This window comes from Dendronephthya gigantea, unplaced genomic scaffold (assembly GCF_004324835.1).
Source record: "Dendronephthya gigantea isolate DGI-Jeju-01 unplaced genomic scaffold, DenGig_1.0 000024F, whole genome shotgun sequence".
In the NCBI taxonomy this organism is placed as follows: Eukaryota; Metazoa; Cnidaria; class Anthozoa; order Malacalcyonacea; family Nephtheidae; genus Dendronephthya; species Dendronephthya gigantea.
Window position 1 is genome coordinate 745591 of NW_021163034.1, and position 21338 is coordinate 766928.

A 21338-nucleotide genomic window follows, 5' to 3' on the forward strand; every position below is an offset into this window, starting at 1 on the left:
CATAATATCAAAATCAGACCAAATATGTCAAGAATTAAACCAAAACCAGCCATAAAACATATAAACCTACATAAAAAGGAACTTATTAATTAAATATCACTATAGCGCAAATGCGAGCCGTTTCAGAATTCAAGCTATAGAATCTCATTTCAATACTGCCGATAAATCAGTCATCTTATTGGCTTAGGGCTGCTTTGCACTGTCGGGTTTTTTGTACATACGTGCACGCACAAAGGTTTAAAATCATTTAGTAGCATGATAATTATGAAATTAATTGTAACTCCACTTCATTTATGCCACTTGTCATTTAGAATTAGTTCCTCGTCGGCGTTTGTACCACGAGTACCATGCGGTGGGAGCAGATAATTAAAGAGTTTATTTTGCGTAGGAAAATTTTGCATGCAGCTGTTGACGACCTGAGTGTGAACTAAAGCCGGTTTTCCACTAGCGTTTATTTTCGCGCGAAGCGACATTTCACTTTTGTTTCAGAGCTCTTAACTGCAACCATCTGGAACAAATTGCTCAAATACAAAGGAATAAAGTCGCTTCGCGCGAAAAATATCGCTAGTGGAAAACCGGCTTAATGCCTGATTTCCATTTAACCGCGAGTGCTGTGAACATGTCAATGTGACTGATGTGGTAGAATATTCCTATGTTCCACAATCACCGATCTAAATGCAGAATAAAGACAAATTTACACCCGTGTTAAGTAACTTTTATTTTCTATTTACGCAAGGTAGGAGATCTTTTACAGTAGGTTAACTAATGTTCATTAATGTTCAGTTTCTTTTCTGGATTCTCTACTCTTCACTTGATCTTCTGATCTTCGTCGTTTTTTGAGTTCTTGTCTTTGGTCGTCTGTTCCGTCAGGTTGAGCTTCTTAACGTTTCACATGCTTTTTACTCCGCTAGTCCACTGAAGGTTGGGGTGTTGTGCACGCCCTTTTATAGTAACGGTTGAGGGAAACTTGCAGACGTCATCAACCAGAGTGGGCTGATTCTTATCCAACCAATCAGCGTTGTAAGTTAGAAATGTGGGTTGGTCTTAGAAGCTCGTTCCAGCTCTCATATCTTGTTTGTTTAAGGCGTTGTCGCACTAGTCGAGTTGGTCTTCTGCTCAATCGATCAATACTTAAAAATGTTCACAACTTAAAATATTCATCATCAACAACTAGTAAAATTTACAAACAATACGTCTGTGAACAATATCTTTCAACTTAAACTATTTTCACTCTTATTTTATCGAATTGAACTTTTGATGACGTAATCTATTACATGCTTGACCGAGCAACATTTTTAACACAATTGATTGACATAAGAACTTGAATGGCCTACAGCACGCACACTTTTTTAAAGAATGCGACCATTAAGATAAGTGAAGACTTAAGACTGTTTATCCAGGTATTAGTTCTGAGAGGATTATAAATATTTTCACCTTATTACTTATTTAATCCCACGATATGTCATACATGAAAGAGAAAGGCGATTAATGTTTGCTAATGGCCGAAAAATATACTTATTCAGGCGTCTTGTGGCAAAAATAATTCACTAATCCCTGTCATGCTATTGATATTCCTATTTTTGCAGCTATTTTTATATGCATATCTCTAAATACAATAAAGCTTTGCGTAACACCCGGACAATTTCCCGTCGGTAGAAATGCAGAACTGGACATACACTACGTGACTACGAGGAAAGTTGCATTCAAGCCATCAACGGCTTTCTTTTCAGTCACGTCTTTCATTTAATATCTATGTATAAACGGCCATACGGAGAAGTCAAACACTTTTACTGAAATACGTTAGCCACGACACTCCCCGCAGTTGAAAGCTGTATAATTGCATTGCACACGAAGTCAACATCTATAACTGAGTAGATCCAATCGAAGAAAATTTGTTATTTCTATATGCAGCTTTCTTCAAACAGATTGATCAATTTTTTGTATATAACCGCAAATGTGCAAGATAAAAAAGCCATTCTATTGGAACTACTTTAAGAAACGTAACACACAAACGGAAACATTTCGCATTGCATAGTTTGGAAGTTATAGGCTATGGAAATGCATGTGCGAAGTATGATTTTTCATACAACTATATTTGCCTTAGTGGAAATACGCTTTATATTTTAAGGTGGTTGCAAACAGCTTATAGTTATATAGAAAGCTGCATTGGTAAACAATCGCCTACAAACATGCGAAAGCTCAAATAATTCCCATTATTAGGCACTAAATGCAAGTTATTATTCGACTACATATCAAATGCTTACTTTAGAGTCCAACAATTAGGTTACAAATGTTGTTTTCAGCGGCTTTTCCTTGACTATTATCGATGAAATCTTTACCTAGTTTAACCACTTCCTGGTTCGCAACAGTATATGAGATTTACGAATTGGTAATACAACACTAAATTCGTATTCAGAATTCCTTGATAACATTTAAAATTTCCTTAACATTCCGTAAAATTATGGATCGACACCCCTGTGAAGTCTGTGTTGCAAACGGTAACGTTTCGAATGCTTATGTTTTGTCATCACAACGATTTATAAAGATATGAATTCTCTTTGATTTTGAATGCTAAGCTCCGTTTACACTGGGTACCAGAACCAATTTCGTGTCACGGAAAAATTGGGTAAGGGTACCACTTTTAGCCGTGTCGTGCTAAAAGTTGAGTGCAGTGTAAAGTAGAGTAAGTGTATAGGCACCTCACAGTATTTTTAAAGTTCCTTTTTATACACTTTATGGTGTTGTTCGATCTATATGGCTTTTCGTGGTATTAAAAAGAGACGAGAATGCAAGATTTTAAGTTTAGATACCGTATACTTAAAGTTAGAGTGCAAAGTGCAGTGCAAAGATTTTCGATATCATGCAGAAATAAATTCATTGCCATGAACGTGATAAATGATAATCAGTAAGAAATTTAAGCACTGTAAATTATACATATACAAGTAAACAAAAAAACGGCGCTTTTATTGTTACTGTAATGCTGTAAGTAATTGACATTTTCTAGAAAGACAGGTTTTTGACGACAATTTTATCCTACTTATTGTGTCTCAAGGCAACATTGATTTACCTTTAGAACGTTTAATGAAATAATTTCGTTAATCGTTGGATACAAGTTAATAACCGAATGTCCATTAATGAAAACCTTTTGGTTTGTACCAGCAACGACAGCCCTTACTACCAAAGTCTTCTTTGTCTTCCATCTTTTAACCCTCACAACTGTTTGTGTTGGTTTAAGACGAAATTTCTCTAGCTGACCTGACACATTTGTCGTGAAGAGCACATCGGCCTGGTAATTATTCACCAGCAAAAATACAAGGAAGAAATTACTTTCGTCTAGAAAGGGGATTAAAGATGATGTAAAGTCCGTTCTGCGCATATATTCTGCGCAGCAACACATTCCATCAGTGGGGGAGCAACTTTTGGAATGTTGATGATATGCGATATTAGCGCGTTGTATTACAAATGGCGGACAGTTCAGGGGCACAATTATTTTATTTTATGTCGCAAGGCGAAGAGGCTCGAATTGCGAGTGACGAAGATAAGGCTGCTAGAAAAAAGCAATATTATGCTGGAAGGAATGCTTCAAGAATTTATTTAATGAATGAGGACCCGAGATGGCGACGCTATTTGTCGTCGCTACAGACGCTACTTTCTCGCTTGTCCTACAATTACAAATATATAAAGATTTAAATAACGGTTTATTTACAAGCTTCGCTTTATATATCTTCTTCAAAATATAATATAGAATAAGCACATTCAGATTCATCACAGCCGGTCGAGCGAGGACGAGAAGAAAATTAAAACGACATATTCGTCATGTAAAGATTATATAACAAACGTAAACAAACGCTGTTTTTCCAGTAGTCTATTGGCAATAAAACAAATGCTTTGCGTATATCTAACAAATGCAGATCTAAATTCTTTAACAAATATGATGTCATTAACATATTCGCCCAGATGTTTGGTATGAAGGTTTCAGTCACATTTTTATTCTGTGTTTCTCATCACGCGATGACAAACAAGTTCAAGTTAAAGATTGATAATTGCTATCGACATCTCTTGTTTTGTTCAACTCAGTATAAGTAGAGTCGCCATCATTAACACCGTCATTTCTTGCAGCATTTACTCTCAATGACTGATAATTGTCTTCTTTGTTCATTTTTTCAAGATCCAGTTCTTGATAAGTTGGATCAACTTGAGAAGTTGGTGAGTCAGGTTTTTGTTGAAGTTTTTTATTTCTAAATTTACTATGATAACGAAAGACAATGTAGGAAAGAAGAATCCCAATGATTATTCCAGACAATAATGACACCAGGACAATATACCATTTTGTTTCATTGTCATTCGATGCTGCTGGGTGTGCCTTTTCTAAAAAGTAAAAAGTTAATCGAGGAGAGCCCGCTGATTTCAACGCAACCAGACCGAAGAAACTTGTCAGTTGAATCTACCGCGTCGACTGAGAAAGTGTTCACCCTCAGCTGTGTCAATCTTGTCCTTATAACTGCGTATAACATTTATATATATATATATATATATATATATATTAATATATATATATATATATATATGTGTATTGTTATATATGATTAATTAATTTTATTATATGATTCATAATTCCTGATTCATTACCTTCACGATTCTTTATGCTTGTGCTGGATACTGATCGTGAAGTTGATCTTGTTATAGATACCACTGTAGGTTTCGGTTCTTTAAATGAGAATATAGACTCAAGTTATACCTATATAAAACACTATGTCAACTTATTTTGAAGTCGCCAAATTTAAGCTATAGATAGAAGCACATGAAAATTTTTAATTTTTAACGTTACTTTGAACGAACAACCGGTCCCAGGTATCAACAACCATGTCAGGCTCATACTAAATTTCGTTTAATCTAAAGTTGCTTCACCTCATAAATTATACATTTATGGTTGAAGTGTATGGTTCTTCTTTAAGTTTTTCATTTGAAAACATGTCTATAAAAAATATATACTGATTTGCACCTTCAGTAACTTTTAGATAGTCAGAAACGGAGTCCTTTCCAAATGTATTAGCCGCGATGCACTTGTATGTTCCATTATCTTTCCATTTAACTTGCGGTACGATGTACCACTTTTCAGTACTAAGAACCTTTCCATTATGGTATATAGTATAAAATGGTTCAGGAAACCCATCAGAGGCACATGTTATGGTTAGTGGTCCATTAATCACAGCGGGGTTCTTCGTGAACGTAATCATTGTATTCGTTGGTTTAACTATATTAAAACAACAAAACCTTATAGCACTAAAGGAAATGATAAACAAGATTGGCATCAAACTTCGATTTCGATACGAGAATTGCCCGTTGAACTGCCGAAAGTGTGTAAAATTTTGTACTCAGCATCCGCACATGCATGGCATGTTAATTTATACATACATGCATGCAGGAAGTTACGTTACAATGCGGGCGAAGGTACACATGCAGCAAAGGACAGTGTCAAAAATTCTGTTTAGTTATGATTAAGGATATATTTTTCAAAGCTATATGACTATTTCAAGAACGGGTGGTTCAAACACATTTTTCATTGCGTATAAATAATACGAATGTGTACAAAATTTGCAATTTGCTAATATCTTCAACATTTCTAAATAATTATGTTTTACTCTTAAACACTTATGTTAGGGTTATCATACTTACAATAGATAATAACTTGAATGAATTTTTCATCACTGTATTTTCCAAAGGGGTGGCTTGTGGCTACACACTTATATGTTCCGCGGACTGTTCTACCGACAAGTGAAAGAATTAATTTTTGCCTCTCCGTTCCAACATCAGTAATTTTGACTCCATCTTTATACCAGGTAACATTAGCAGGAGGATTTCCACCTTCACCTCTGCATAGACACGTGAAGTTTTCACCTTTTTTTAGTGTGACGACTCCAGGGCAATTCAATGTCACCTTTGGTTTCTCTGAAATGTGATAGTTTTTCTGTCTGGATCTCATGCAGATGTCACAAACAGCTGCATGGCGATAAAGAAAAAAATCTGGGGGTGTCCTAAGCTCCGTGGGCCGAATTTTGTAGGGTTTGCATTTAATTTGATAGAAAAAGCCTAGGTACGAAATATCCACCTGATCGAGTAGTGAAGGGTAGTGTCGCAGCTCCTCGCAAGAATGATTTTCATTGGCTGAACTTTACAATACATTTCTGTTTCAACCAATAGCATAGCTTCTTTCTATGCATAGAAAAGCATTACCCAATTGGACGAAAGCTTCCAAGAGCTGCGACATGTCCCGTAGTCAAAGCCGCACAAAGTTTTCAGGTTTTATCCTTCGGAAACCTAATTGAACTTTCTATTACGACAAAATTGCTCGATTCGACGAAGTGATTAAAGAACAGCGTTTGGTTTAATGCGAAGCTCCCACTGGTACAATTTCGATTTCGGTCGAAAGGCTCTGAGGGTTCAGATTTTTATTTAAAATTTGTTTACCCTAGTTCCCCGCAAATGAGCATTTCAGAGTATTGTCAAATGTAATATGACATGGTGTATATATACAATTTGACTGACTCAGTCAAAGGATAGACCGTTAGAAATTCATCTATTTTATATTGTGCATTTTCGGACATTTCGAGTTAGCCGCAAGTTAACCACAAGTTTCACGGTGCATTTTTCAAGTAAAAATCCCAGCACAAAATAATATCTCTGGGCTTTAAGGAAATAACCTCTTGATTCTTGGATTGACATCATGGCATGTGAACATGATTTAATCGGTTTTAGGAGAAGCTATACTTACTTGCAATATAAACGGCAACTGTAGATCGCTCACCGTCAATTGAAAACTGGTATGTTCCATCATAAGTTTGATTAACATTCTTTAAAAGCAATGTCCCAGGTCTTTCAATTGCAACATCAAGTAAACTCGTTATTTTTGAAGGAGGGTCATTGTCAATTATTCTTCCAAGTCGATGATCATTGAATACACCATCACTACTTCTGAAATACCAAACCCGTGAACTTACTGTTGATACATCATTATCAAACGACCACGTTATATTTGCTGCTGATCCATTAAAAAGGGTAAGAATTTTTCCATCAGGTGGCGAAGTTATTCGACCTAAACAACACAACTCTCAGTTTGAATTTAGACGTATCATGCAAATAGTGTGCGATTCAATATCAATAAGTTAAGTGGTGTTAGCCTCAAATGTTTCCCAGCTGCATGTTACGCAAAAAAATATATAAAAATGTTATTCGCTACTATATGTAAGCACAAAGCCAAATCATAAAACAATCCGTCATCAAGATTTGTATGGACTGCATGCAATTTATATATAGTATTACGGTAAGATATGGAGTATATATAGTTCCTGTATTCTTGTATGTTATCATTGACACATTTTGATTTTGGAATTGTAGACGCGGCTTACTTAGTTTACGAAATTTGGCTTTTGCGGACATATAAACAAACAATGCTCTTTTAGGTTTGCATGGTAACATCAATAAGTAATTTAGCTTAATTACTTATAAACAAATAATAACTTATAAACAAATAGCACGAGATGCATGCATGGAAGCGACTGGGGCAAGTCGTACAAAACTCTTATAATTTATACTGACTACATTTTAGCTAGTGAAATCATAGTTAACACACAAAAATACGATTTTGATTTGCCAATTCGGTCACCATGCAAGCGTACTTGAATTTTACTCCTTTTCACACGACTCGCCCCAGATGCATAATTAATTATATCAGGTAAGGCCTCTTTCAGACGTCGAACTTTACATGTGTCGAACCTGATGTTAACAAGCTAAAGTCTTTGTTTAATTTCATTTGCATGCATTTGATTCGGCACATGAAAAATTCGACGTTTGAAACGAGTCTAAGACGGAAAATCTATTTTGAGTAAATTGCGAAACGCAAATGTAGTTTCCTACCTTGACATAAGCAAAAAACTGAAATAAGACCAAATATATCAAGAATTAAACCAAAACCAGCCATAAACATGAGGAAATATACCTGCATAAAAAATAAATTCCAATGGTGCATGTGGGCTCATTTAGTCATTTTCATAACGCGGGAAAAGATTTATTTTTATATCGCCATATAAGTGGGACGTAGGGAACACAGCCTAGGGGGGGACAAAGCGCCTAAATTAGTTCCTTTTTTCAATATGGTTCAAGAATGTGATAGCTGACCATTTTAAGGATGTGAATGCATGCGGTTTTGTACACAGGGTGTATAAAAAGGAACACTAATGACAATTCGATATTTTGTGATCGAATAGTGAGCGAACATTCATGAACATTTAGTAGTTGCGTACCCTGTATTGGATGAGCATGTGCCCACCTATTTGCAAAATCTATGAAATATATCTCTTATATTTTCGAAGTACATTTAAAATGAATTCAACAAAGAGTTTTCTAAGAGTTTTCGACGTCCCTCAGCATGATAAATTTGCATGCAGCTGTTGACGACCACGTTTATTGTCTTTAATAAGGCTGGATTTCCACTTACAGAGAAATACTTCGCTAGCGAAATATTTGCATATTTTCTTTAGAATTTTAGCAGCATGAATAAATTATTTCAACATGACTGCTCTCACTCAATTCACAAAAAAATATGCAAATATTTCGCTAGCGAACTATTTCTCTGTAAGTGGAAATCCACCCTAATTATATGACACGAGAAATGCATGCAAACGAGCATGTATAGGTATACATACGCAACAAAATAGGTGCATTTAGGGAATGTCTCTGTTCAACAGTCGTCTTTTATAATGACTAATCCAATGCTCTGAACATTGTAACGTCAAAAGTAAACATGGGAACTAACGCGAGGAGTCAACTAGTCTAGTAGTTCTTGTATTAAAAATTAAAGCCTTAAAAATAAATTCCCACGAATGTAACCGCTAAACCTGAATCTCGGCCTAATCGATCAGAAGCCACGGAAAAATATTGCCTTGCAGCAAATATCTCTTAGATATAACCTTTCACCGATACCTATTATCAACTGTCACGTTCGGAGGATAATCGTGTGGTAACAAGCATGACGGCGTAAACATACTCTTAACATACATCCTGATTTATATGCAATATATACTTCCGTCATAGGAATAAGCTAATAAGAAAATGTAACATAGATCACCATTATATTGTCTATAAACAGCATTCTATCAGAGGGTTGTATCATCATATAGTGTAGGACATAAAAAGCACTCAACTGCCTGATGTATCGCTTCCAATAGTACAATTTAATCAAACGTCTATTCGCTTAAGTATGTTTTCGTCGTTTTATATTTTCAAGTGCATGCTTGGTAACTTGACCAACTGGTTCACTAAATTGCAGCATTGGTAAACAGTCGTTTGCCTACATTGAACCATAATGAACATAAGAAAGCTTTATAATTCCTATATCACATGCAAGCGCTGTTATTATATAGATACATATGAAATGCTTACATACGTGTCCAATACAAAATGTTGTTCTCTGCAATGTATTGATAAACGTCTTTAAAACGAATCAACTTCCTGGTTCCCAACAGTAATTTAATTTCTATACAATGATATTGATAAATTTGATATGATGTGTTTTCAGCATTTCGCTTTTTATCATTAAAACATTGAAAAATTCCTTGAAAAAATTTGAAAATTCCTTATAACAGTTATAATTCCCGAAATTATTATTCATGCTCTTTACTTCCGCTAAAATATTATATACTTAACAAGACGCCTACTAGGCGTTATATGATCGCGTCGTTCACAGCGGCGTAGCCAGCCCAGCTTTGCAAATTTTGTGTCGTAAATGTTCTTAATAATAAAAATGAACAATATACCGAACTATAGTCGCATGTTGAAAGCAGGAGAAACACACAACAGCCCATTTCGAAACTGCTTGAAATCCTTTAGTGCAGGCTTACTCTGCTCGGCGTGTGTAGTTAGTTGTATGTGTAATGAGTGTAAAGATAAAGATAGCACTTGCTAGCATTTTGATCGCTTTATTGATTCTACTTTACTGCTTCGAAGTTCGAGGGTGAAACGAAATATGCCCAAAGTGAATACAACACGTGATATAACTAGCAACTTACCTGTGCGCAGGTTCCCGATTAGGGTGATATGGCCCGCAGCTAGCGACGCTGGGGGTCGACCCGAGAGGAAAAAAATAATAATAAAAAAAAAAAAAAACCAAGCCGAAACTATAGATCGCTGTCGCTACGCGACGCGATCAAAAAGCACTCTTTGCGGCCATTTAATTTTGCTAATAATAGTAAATTTGCGTAGAATTTATTATGGATTATTATTACGTGCATGCATATATTTCAGCCAATTTTCGTAAATTTAATGCATGCTTATGTGTATGTATGGACTGCCGATGTTCTGCATGCGCCGATGAGGTTTTTGTTGTTCCCAACAGAAGTGTAGTATAGCTATGAGCTGGAGACTATATAATTGGCTGATAGGGAAAAAAAATAGCAGAAAACGAGAGCTTGGCGAAGAAGTAAGCATGCACACTATTATCCCTGCCCGAGACAACAAAGCTGGGTATACAGGACTGGTATGGTCAAGGGGCAAGAAATGACAACGATATTCGACCTAATATATATATCATGATACATATATCAAAAACATGCCACGGAATGGATGGAACGGGGGTATGTAATAGTATATCAAAGCACGCCGGATTTTCGGTAAATTGAGAAACACGTATATCTATGTTTCTTACCTTGGCATGACCGTAAGACCAGAATGAGACAAAAAACCGTAATTGAACCAAAACCAGCCATGGTATTAGAGGAAATAGACCTGCACAAAAAGAAAATTACACAGTATATAGGGTGCTGGCTGAAATTTCAACTCATAATATGGAGCTATATAAACATCAATTATACACCTTTTTTGTTTTGCTATGCAGCATGTGCTTTAACATATTATATAAGTACTAGTTAAAAACGCCTAACCCACTGTCAGCTTAGAAATGAAAATGGCAGGAATCAAACATGCTCGACTTCGCATGTTGGGCGTTGCATGTATGATTTGGAATATGCATTTAGGTAAAAACGAAAAATCTGCTGCATGAAATAGTCCGATACTGCTAGGCAAGAACGTTGACTCGGACTGTCAGTGTCCGATATTTATTAACTCTCACTTTTCTATTGGATTGTGATGACAGCTCTGCAAAGAAAATGGCAAATACGACCATGGTCATATTCGCCGGAAAATGGCAAATACGACCATGGTCATATTCGCCGGAAAATGGCAAATACGACCATGGTCATATTCGCCGGAAAATGGCAAATACGACCATAGTTTTATTCGCCGGAAAATTGCAAATACGACCATGCATGGTCATATTCGGCGGAAAATGGCAAATACGACCATGGTCATATTCGCCGGAAAATGGTAAATGTATATAATATACAATATATATAACCCTTTGCGATTTACTAAGTATCACAAATCAAATAAAAAAATTTTTGGCTTCAAAATTAATGCATTAAGAGTGGTAATGCAATGCAATGTTTAAAGTATACCGATTACCGATATATGATTAGAGTCGTTAACTTGATTTGTTATTTGCTCAAGTCAATTTACGTCCTAGATAGCCGACATGCAATCGCTCTCAAACATGCCTAGAAGCTTTAGAACTTTCGACTACGTGCATGCATGTTTCAATGTGTACGAGGTTTTCACATGCAATTTAAGTACCAAATATTGCTGCAGCGATCTTTTTCTGGACTGTTACCGATAAAAACCTTCACTGCATGACATCAGTCCACTTCCTCGTTCGCAAAAGCTTTTTCATTGCAGTGAGGAATGACGGTATTTTCATTCATATAGACAGCTACAATACAAGAAATGGATTTCTTAGTAATATTTTGATATTCCTCATAAAACTTATATTGTGTATGACGTCTTTGTAGCTATCTGGAGGACAATGATTTTGAAAACAACGTGAATTTTCAATGTTTTAAAACCATTAAGAAGGAAATGTTGTCCAACAAATTCCAACTACCCCATCTGGTTATTTTTACTTCTATTTCTACGCCCCTCAATTCGCAATTAACTATTCAACAAATTACTCATTATGTTCCCCTTTTGCCCACATATACATAACGTCCTATTTTTTTTCTCTAGTTTGTTTAATTCAGACAATTGTTATAAATTAACTTATAACTATATAAGAACTACAATATGGTTCCAATTACTTATGTCAAAATATAAAATATACAAAAAGATTATACAATTACGTATCAACTTACCAACTTACCTATTACTTTATTAATTAATTTTTCAGGCTTATATAAACCTTGCAGCCTTCCATGTCTCATTGACAACATCCCAGAATATACAGCTGGATTCGAACATCGTCAGGTTGTATTTCGGAGTTTGGTTGGGATGAAAGAACTTGCCATCAAAGCCTAGATTGTCGGCTACGAGGATCTTCAGTTTTCCAGGGGGGATCAGTTGGCTTCAGTAGAGCAGGGGAGATAATGACACATGAACGACGAACACGTCTAGCGCCAACTTCGCAAGAAACTGAACGCCGATTATCTATATTGTTCACAACACTACTAAGAATCTTTATTCGCTTTAATACAAAGTGCTTTTTATATACTTATAATTACAAAAGGTATGATTACAAAATTAAATACTAGTTGTTAGGTTAATTATGAGGAGAAAAATGAAATATTCTATGCTGATTAGATCTGAGACTCCTTTCAATCGCATGCAAATAATGCAATATCGATACTTTCGTATTCTCTTATTGTTCGCCAAATTTGGTTTTCATCAGCCCCTTCAAAAACTGCTTCTTGTCAAAACCAAAATACAAAAGGTATGATTCTTGCAACTTGTTCAGCCCTGAAAAAATATCGTTTTGCTTCTATTTCATTCTTCCCAAACTTCGGTTGATAGCATCTGCAAATAGTTCAATTTCTTCGCACCGTCCATCCAACTTAAAATTATAAAAGGCATTTTTGTCAGGTGCATGGTTGTATCTTTGACTTTCGCTTTATTTTCGCCACTTCTTTTAAACGGTATACTTTGCAAATAAAATCGTTTCTGTCAGGCTTGCGCATGTGCATGTGGTAACGTTTACTGAATGATCTTTTTTGTATACTTAAAATATCATTCATTTAATAGGTTGATAATCATTCTCGGTCGCTTGAAATCGGTCATCGCTATAGATGAAATACCGTTTTCGTTCAGCATTCAGGTAAATTTTGCCAAAAAAAAATGGGTTACTATTTTTCTCTCGCTTCTACAAATTTTTCTTCTACAAATCTTATGCTAATCTTATCGAAATCTCACCTTATTTCAAAGGCAATGACAAACCTGCGTGACTATAGTCTTAAAAATACAGTCGAAATCTCTCCGTAAAATTGTTGTCAGGTTTCCATATAAAAGGCAATATTTTTTAAACCAGGTGAAGGACCAATATCAGTCGTTATTCATGTCAAAGATTGATAACTGTTTTCCGCATCTCTTGTTTTGGTTAGGTCAGTATAATTTGATTCGTCGTTATTTACACCGTCATTTCTGGCAGCATTCACTGTTAATGATTGATAATTGTCTCTTTTGTTCATTTTTGTAAGATCCAGTTCTTGATAAGTTGAATCAACTGGAGAAGTTGGAGGTTCAGAGTTAGATTTCTGAGCTTTCCTAAATTTGCGACGAGAACATATGAAAATATAGGAAATAAGAATTCCAATGATCATTCCAGACAACAATATTACCACGACGATATACCATTTCACTTCACCGTCAGTAGATGCTCCTGGATCTGCCTTTTCTAAGAAAAAAACAATGATAAAGATATTCTTCTAGTTTTAGCAACATGGGAACTTTTCCTTTGATATTTAACTCATCAGACAAATCATTCGGCCAAAGAATGATAATTACAACGGTTATTCTCGTTTTATTTTGTGTATCTTAAATTCATTTCTATTGGGATATCATCAATTTTACTCTCAGACAACACTTCATATTTGTTATATACAATACATAATATCACTGTACCTGTTTCATTACCTTCGTGATTTGTTACGCTTGTACTGGATAGCGAGCGTGAAGTTGCTGTTGTTGGTTTCGCTTCTTAGAATGAATAAATGGATATATGATTGATTATGAGATGCGTGACTAAAAAACAGCTCTGATATAGGATGAGTTATATCAATTCCTTCTGAAGTCACTCAATGTAAAAGTGTTCCTATTCATGCACCCCCAAAACAAATCCTTTTATCACATACAGCTATGCATGGACAAGACAACGATATGAGTTCGTCAGCTCGAGAGCGACATATTAACAGGAGAATGCGATGTTAACTAGACAACTCATATAAAAAAACTGACTTACTTTCCATCACGTTTAAATATTCATAATCGGAGTATTTTCCAATTGCGTTAATTGCAATGCACTTGTACACTCCAGCATCCTTCCGCTTCACTTGAGATATTGAGTACCGTTTGCTATCACTAACAATCTTAGTACCATTATGGTATATAGTGGTTATTGGCTCAGGAAACCCATCAGATGTACACGTAACAGTTATTGATCCAATGATCGCTGCTGGGTTTGCTGAGAATCTAATGACTGCATTCGTTGGTTTAACTGTTAAAAAACAAAACCTTAACTCTTGTTGCAATAAAAATTATAGCCAGGCAAAGATATTTGGCATGCACTGTTTGTGAAAAACATGCAGTGATTGTTATATTACGAGTTATTGGTATACAATCATGCTTACAAAAGATTATCACTTGGATGAACTTTTCATCAGTATATTTTTCATCAGGGTAGCTTGAGGCTAAACACTTGTATGTTCCGCGGTCTGCTCTACTAACATTTAAAAGATTTATTTTTTGCTTCTCCGTTCCAACATCACTAATTTTGACTCCATCTTTATACCAGGTAACATCAGCTGGAGGGTTTCCACCTTCACCTTTGCATAGACACGTGAAGTTATCACCTTCATTTAGTGTGACGATACTGGAACAATTCAATGTCACGAATGGTTTCACTGGAATTTAATAAAGTAGAATACCATAAGTATTTTAAAGAATTGTACAAGCAGAGGCGCCGAAAGCAGTTTAGGGCGGCTGGGGCCTGGGAGTTTTAGAAAAGGGCACATTCATTTTACCTTGGCAACCAAACAAAAAGGAAACTTAAAGTTACAAGTACATGCGAACTTGCAAATCTACAAGAGAACGCATATTTAGAATAATATTACCGGTTTGTTTTAATGCGAAGAGAAGGCATCATTAATGTATGATATGTATCATGTTTGATACCATTACATGGTAGGAAAGGGCACAGGGTTGCCCCCACTCGCCCGGTAAGCAAAGGGCATCTGCCCCCGCTGCCACCGTGGTTCCGGCGCCCCTACGTACAGGATTATCATGCATTGAAATAAAAGCAGCAATCGCGCTTGGTTGAATGCGCGACGTGCGATATCATACTTACAAAAAACTATTACTTGGATGTTTTTTCCATCCGTAAAACTTTTATATAGCTTGTTGCTATACACAATTGTATGTTCAAAAGTTAGCTTTACCAACATTAAAGAGAGTTAATGTTTGATTTTCTGTTTCAACATCGCTAAATTTGACTAAATTTGACTTCCTTAAACCAGGTAACATTAGCAGGGGGGGTTCTACCTTCACCTTTACACAGACATGTGAAGTTATCACCTTCATTTAGTGTGGCAGGACTGGAACAATTTAATTCCACTTTTGGTTTCACAAACAAAGAATAAACAAAGAATTTTATGCACCAATAACCACAGACAATAGACCTTATGCATAGTGACTTAATAAACCGTGAAACCTGGAATTATGATGCAAGGAAAGTATAGAACAGTATGGCTGCGTAGTTGATTCGTATTGATAAGTATTTATATGTGCTATGATGTAGTGAGCACGCCAAGTGTAACGCGCGCGATTGTGTCATGCGAACAAAATCATGATTCCTTCAAGCCCGTGCAAACTCATGCCCAATAGTCAATACAAATATGGATATCTCGTCTGCAGGGGACAATTAGCAGGGGCATATGTGCTCTAATCAAAACACGGATAAAACTACTCACTTGCAATGAAAACGACAACCATGGATCTACCACCGGCAACCCCTGTAAGGTCAAATCTGTATGTTCCATCATAAGTTTGATTAACATTCTTTAAAAGCAATGTCGCTGGCTTTTTAATTTCAACATCAAATAAATTGGTTGTTTTCGATGGCAGCTCATCGTTAATTATTCTTCCAAGTTCATGTCCACTGAATACGCCATTACTACTTGTGAAATACCAAGCCCGATAAGCTACTTTACTTATATCATCTTTGAACGACCAGGTTATATTTGCTGTTTCCCCATTAAAGAAGATGAAAGATTTCCCATCAGACGGCGAGATTATTTGGCCTAAACAACCCAATATTTTAAATTATTTTAGACGCATGCATGGTGATGCAAATAATAAGTCTTTATAAGGGATTTTACTTATCCACGAGTAATAAAATGTTACGAAGTTGGAATCTATGACGTCATATTTAGTGACGACTGCATATCCCCATATGTATTCTGACTATTCTCGAACTATATTTCGATTGCAAGACTATTGTTATAAGTATAAAAGAAGCGGTTAGAAGCCCAGTTCTCGTGTATTAGGTCACAGCGGCTGAGCGAAAATGTATTCAAAATAAAGTACTTTATTCATCAGTGACCACTGACAATAGCCATCGCCGACTGTTGAAATATGCGAACCAGACCTTAATAGATACAACAAATATACTGGGGGCGAGGTAAACTGCCGTATGCTTAGAGCCGTGAATAACTGATCGTCAATGTTCGCTGAGACGAAGCCTATAGTAAATTTATGTCCATTTATATATATATATATATATATATATATATATATATATATATATATATATATCCTTACCATGACTGAGACATAACACCATGAGGCCAAAAGTCGTAAATAAACCAAAACCAGCCATGAACTTAAGGAAATAAACCTGCACAAAAATGAAATATTGCACTAAAGTTTAAACGATTTGTTATCAAAGTCCGGCGGAATCCGGATACTGCCGATAATAAGTCTCGATGTTGTTATGAACTCTTCAAAATCCCAGCTCTTGGTCATGCAGTATTGCTAAAAAAAACCCCAACTATGTTGACTACGTAGCATGCGATCGGTTCCTGAAAGTCAAGCCTGGTTCACATATGAAGGCGGTGAACCAGGAATCAGTACTACATTATATCTTCAGATTCGGTTTTGAAGTTACAAAAGTAAACAGTTCAACTAGATTGATCAAACACAATGCCAATTAATTCATATTATGGTAGATTTAAAATGCAAATAATTTCTCCGTAGACACTGATTCAGACCCCGTTTACGCTATACCGGATTCGCTTGTTACGATATCTTCGTTTGCCTTTAAAAAGCAATGGTTAGAAAATAATTTTAGAAAATACTTATTATTTTGGTAGTTTTGGTATATTCGTTTCGATCTCTGAAAGTAAATTTTTTACTGCTTTTTAATAGCTAGAAAGTGTAAACGGGGCCTTAAACTAACGATTCAATATTTCTGGTTTTTCATTACAAAATTTATCATTTCCTAAAACAAATTTCACAATTTGGGGGTGTTAATATAATATTCACGAAGGATATCACCGTTCACAGAATGATATATTATCGGCCCCTCACAGATATACATTATCGAGGATTTGCGGTGTCAAATAAGGATTTTTATCAATAACAATATATACAAATTTCTCAAATAAATACATAACCTAAATTATAGTCAGAATTCGCATTTTTTATACTCATGATAGCATAAATATGTTGATGATTTATATAACTTTCCCTTGTCCACAAGATATCACAAATCATAGGCTTTTGAATTTTGTCCAGCAATACAGCGGACTAAACTAATCATGACTGTTATCTTATGCTCCCTATTGCCTAATCAACATTCTACCAGAGCGGTACCAGGAGGTAATATCACCGAAGATATATATCTAGGCACACCACGTCTAAGAATTTAATACGGCAAAGCTTTCGGTCCGTTAACCCGGGCCTTCTTCAGTGCAACTACTTGTGAACAAGTTTGTTATATTGCGTGTTATATTATTTAGATTTAAATCAAAATCGAAACCGGCATGAATTTGGAAACAGGAAACTGTCCTAGCTATAAATAAGAATGATCAGGCATTAAGTGCCAGGTGTCTAGACATGCAGGAAAAAATCTACTTTGCATGACAAGTTGATTGCTAAACTTCATATTTTCTATAAATATTTTTGAAAATCCGGAGAAATTGATTAAGATGGGGAAGACAAGGAGATCTCGCGAATTTTGGGAATCGTTGGAATGTCTGGGTCTATAAGACGAGTTCTTTTTTTGCCAAAAACATCGCCGTTACAAGCAGTCAAATACTGAATTTGCACGACAAAAGAATGACGCGATTGATAATTTTAAATAAGTCAGCATATCAGAAGCCTCTTGCAATAGAGATTTCCATCGTTTTCTGATCATTCAACAATATTCATAATTTAAAATAAACGTTTAGGAAAAACAGCCAGGCACAGCTGCACAAGACGAATATACAAAAATGCCAACACTAGCACTTCTCCGAATTATAGACGTCTGTTTCATGCACCGTTCGAACCTCCATGAAGAAAATACTGTAATAGTAATTAGTAAATTACTAAATATCTTTAGGTTTAATTTTCTTCAGATTTTGCAGATCGAAACCGAAGAAACAGAATTACATGCCTGATGCATATTAAATATCTCAAGACTAAGAGAGACTTTGTGGCCAAACAATTTAGGTTTATATGGTACAAATATTCCTTTAATGTCATGCAATAGTCTAGATACGAAACACAATATAATAACATACTGCGTGGTCTTCTTGCTTGAGAACTGATGAAATTTAGCTCCGGCGTACTAATTAGTCCTTGATTCACTTCCTGGTGTAATTGTCGAGGGTCGGTAGATAGCTGCAAATTTAAGGCCAAACAACATCACACTACTTCTTTGTTTTCTTTGCCCTGACCTTTTCTTTCTTTTCTTTGTTTTCTTGGTAGGACGAATGACAAATTGGCCTCAAATATTTGCATATTTACCAACTGTGGTTGGCAACCATAATAGGGAGCTTTAGCAGTGACTACGAGTACGACTACGAGTACGAGATTCGTCATTCTCGTGCGTTGTTTGCTTACGCCATCAGTCAAAACTCGTAGTCGCCGAGCATTTGAGTACGAGTTTTTTGATAAACTTCGTACTCAAAAGCCCAACGACTACGAGTTTTGACTGATGGCGTAAGCAAACAACGCACGAGAATGACGAATCTCGTACTCGTAGTCGTACTCGTAGTCACTGCTAAAGCTCGCTAATCCCCGAGCCGGTGCGGAGCACCGTGCGAGGGTACTAATTCCGCCCGGAGATTAGGAATTACACCCGGGACCCGGGAGAACATAGCGGAATCCCAAGTTGCCCAAATGTCATGGACGTTCAATGGTCATGGTACTTGTGCGCATGCGCGAAATGCGAACGAGTGTAGACTGGTAATCAGCAACTTCCTGATTGGCTAAGACGAAACCACAGATTACCTATATACAGATATGAAACTGAAGCCAAATCGAGTCACACGTTTTTTGCCTAATGTGCGCATGCTTAACTTGCTTGGCAAGTGTCATGTCGAAATTTAGTGAGTAAATCGATAGAAAAATCGAATTTTTGACAAACAAATGCTAATTTAAACAAAACCTTTAGGGCCATGTCCCATTTGACTTAAAATTTTTAAAAAGATGGATGAAATGGATCTTCTGAGCTAAGAACTGGTTTCTGAAATTATTTGATGCTGGCAAAAACAGTAAAAAATATAGCTGAGGAGTGCAGGGCTTGCCGTATGGAAAGCTGTGCAATAGTTTAGCACTGGCTGAGCTATTTTTGAGTTTAGAAAACATGTAATAGATGCTTTAGATACAATATATCTCCAGGAGATAAGATGAAATGAATTAAATAATATCTAGGATTAATAAATGTGAAAACGAAATGATAGGAGCTTAAAAAGGACTTTGTGTACTTGAAATGAACAACAACAACATGCCGAACATGGCATGTAAATACGACGAGCAATTCGGCGTATTTAGCGATTTTAGGCGTTTGGCTATAAAAAACAACTTCATCACCCTTGTCTTGGACTATTTTTCACACAAAGTTTACAAATTGCTGCTTATGCTGATTATTATGATTATTATGACCATACACGAGTCTTTTTAGCGGAATTCTGAAGACAAAAAAATAAGACATGGCCATATTATGTTTTGAGTTTCGGGTTTAAAATTAGCAATAATTAGACACTCTATGCTTTGATATTATATAAAAAAACAGATTTAAAAGACGGTTAGCAACTTGAGAAATTGAGATATATTATATTTACGTGTAAATATGGGACTTCATTGAAAAGAATTCAGCCAGAGTACATATATTCCATAGTGCCAATGCAAATATCTTTCGAAATCAATTGGACCAGCTTTTTTGATTTTCAAAAGTCAATTTTGAGCTATAGATATGCTCAATTGCCTTTCAACAATGAACGAAGGATACATATACCGATACTCTTTAAGAATTTATTCCAGAATTAGCCATAGGTAGCGCGGGTTTTTTAAAAAAGCAAATTTTCGTGTTAAAAACGGCGTTTTACTCATTAAATTCCCTCATGACACTTGCCAAGCTCGCCGGAAGCGCTGGCTGCGCGTGGGACACGAAACAATCAGCAAAAACACAGAAGTTTCATATCTGTATATAGGTAATCTGTGACGAAACGTTTGTGTTTCAGTGAAAAACGTCAGCAATTTAACTGTCATTTTGCAAACTAATTTTTAAAAAAATGTTTCGAAAACAAAATATGAAATGTGGAATCAAATAACAGATAAAACACTGGGAAGAGTTTAAAATATTATCGGAACTGGAGGAATTAGCGGTGAAAAGGAACAACTCGATAATAATCCTTGAAATGGTAGGAGTCTATTTTGTTTATTTCGAGGTTTATTTCGTGTTTGCTGTACGAATACATTTTATGACCTTGGTACAGTATGTCGTTTTGCTCGGTTTTGTCGATTTTTCCGCCTTTTCGGGGAGCTGGAAATTTTACTGATATACATGCACTGCCACACAGAGGAGACCACAAGTTAAATCATTCAAGTGTGCTATGTTAATTTATAACCATGCACTAACGAATATGTTGTTAATGAAATAACCATGATATTTCTTCAATAGTCTTAATATAGATAATCGTACTTACCCAGGCAAACAGAGATAGCTATAGCATGTAAATACCATGCACTGTGTCAAGGCGAAT

The 21338-nt window shown here is 35.9% G+C and overlaps 1 protein-coding gene across 1 annotated transcript; it reads right to left on the reverse strand.

Annotated features, from left to right (window-relative positions):
- Window positions 1-4024: 4024 nt before the first annotated feature.
- LOC114522776 (cell adhesion molecule 2-like) lies at window positions 4025-10760 on the reverse strand. The gene is made up of 6 exons (XM_028543525.1): window positions 10700-10760; window positions 6773-7093; window positions 5677-5949; window positions 5003-5254; window positions 4630-4707; window positions 4025-4368 (listed from the first exon to the last, which is right to left on the reverse strand). The coding sequence occupies exons 1-6, from the start codon at window positions 10758-10760 to the stop codon at window positions 4025-4027; spliced, it is 1329 nt and encodes a 442-aa protein (XP_028399326.1).
- Window positions 10761-21338: the final 10578 nt, after the last annotated feature.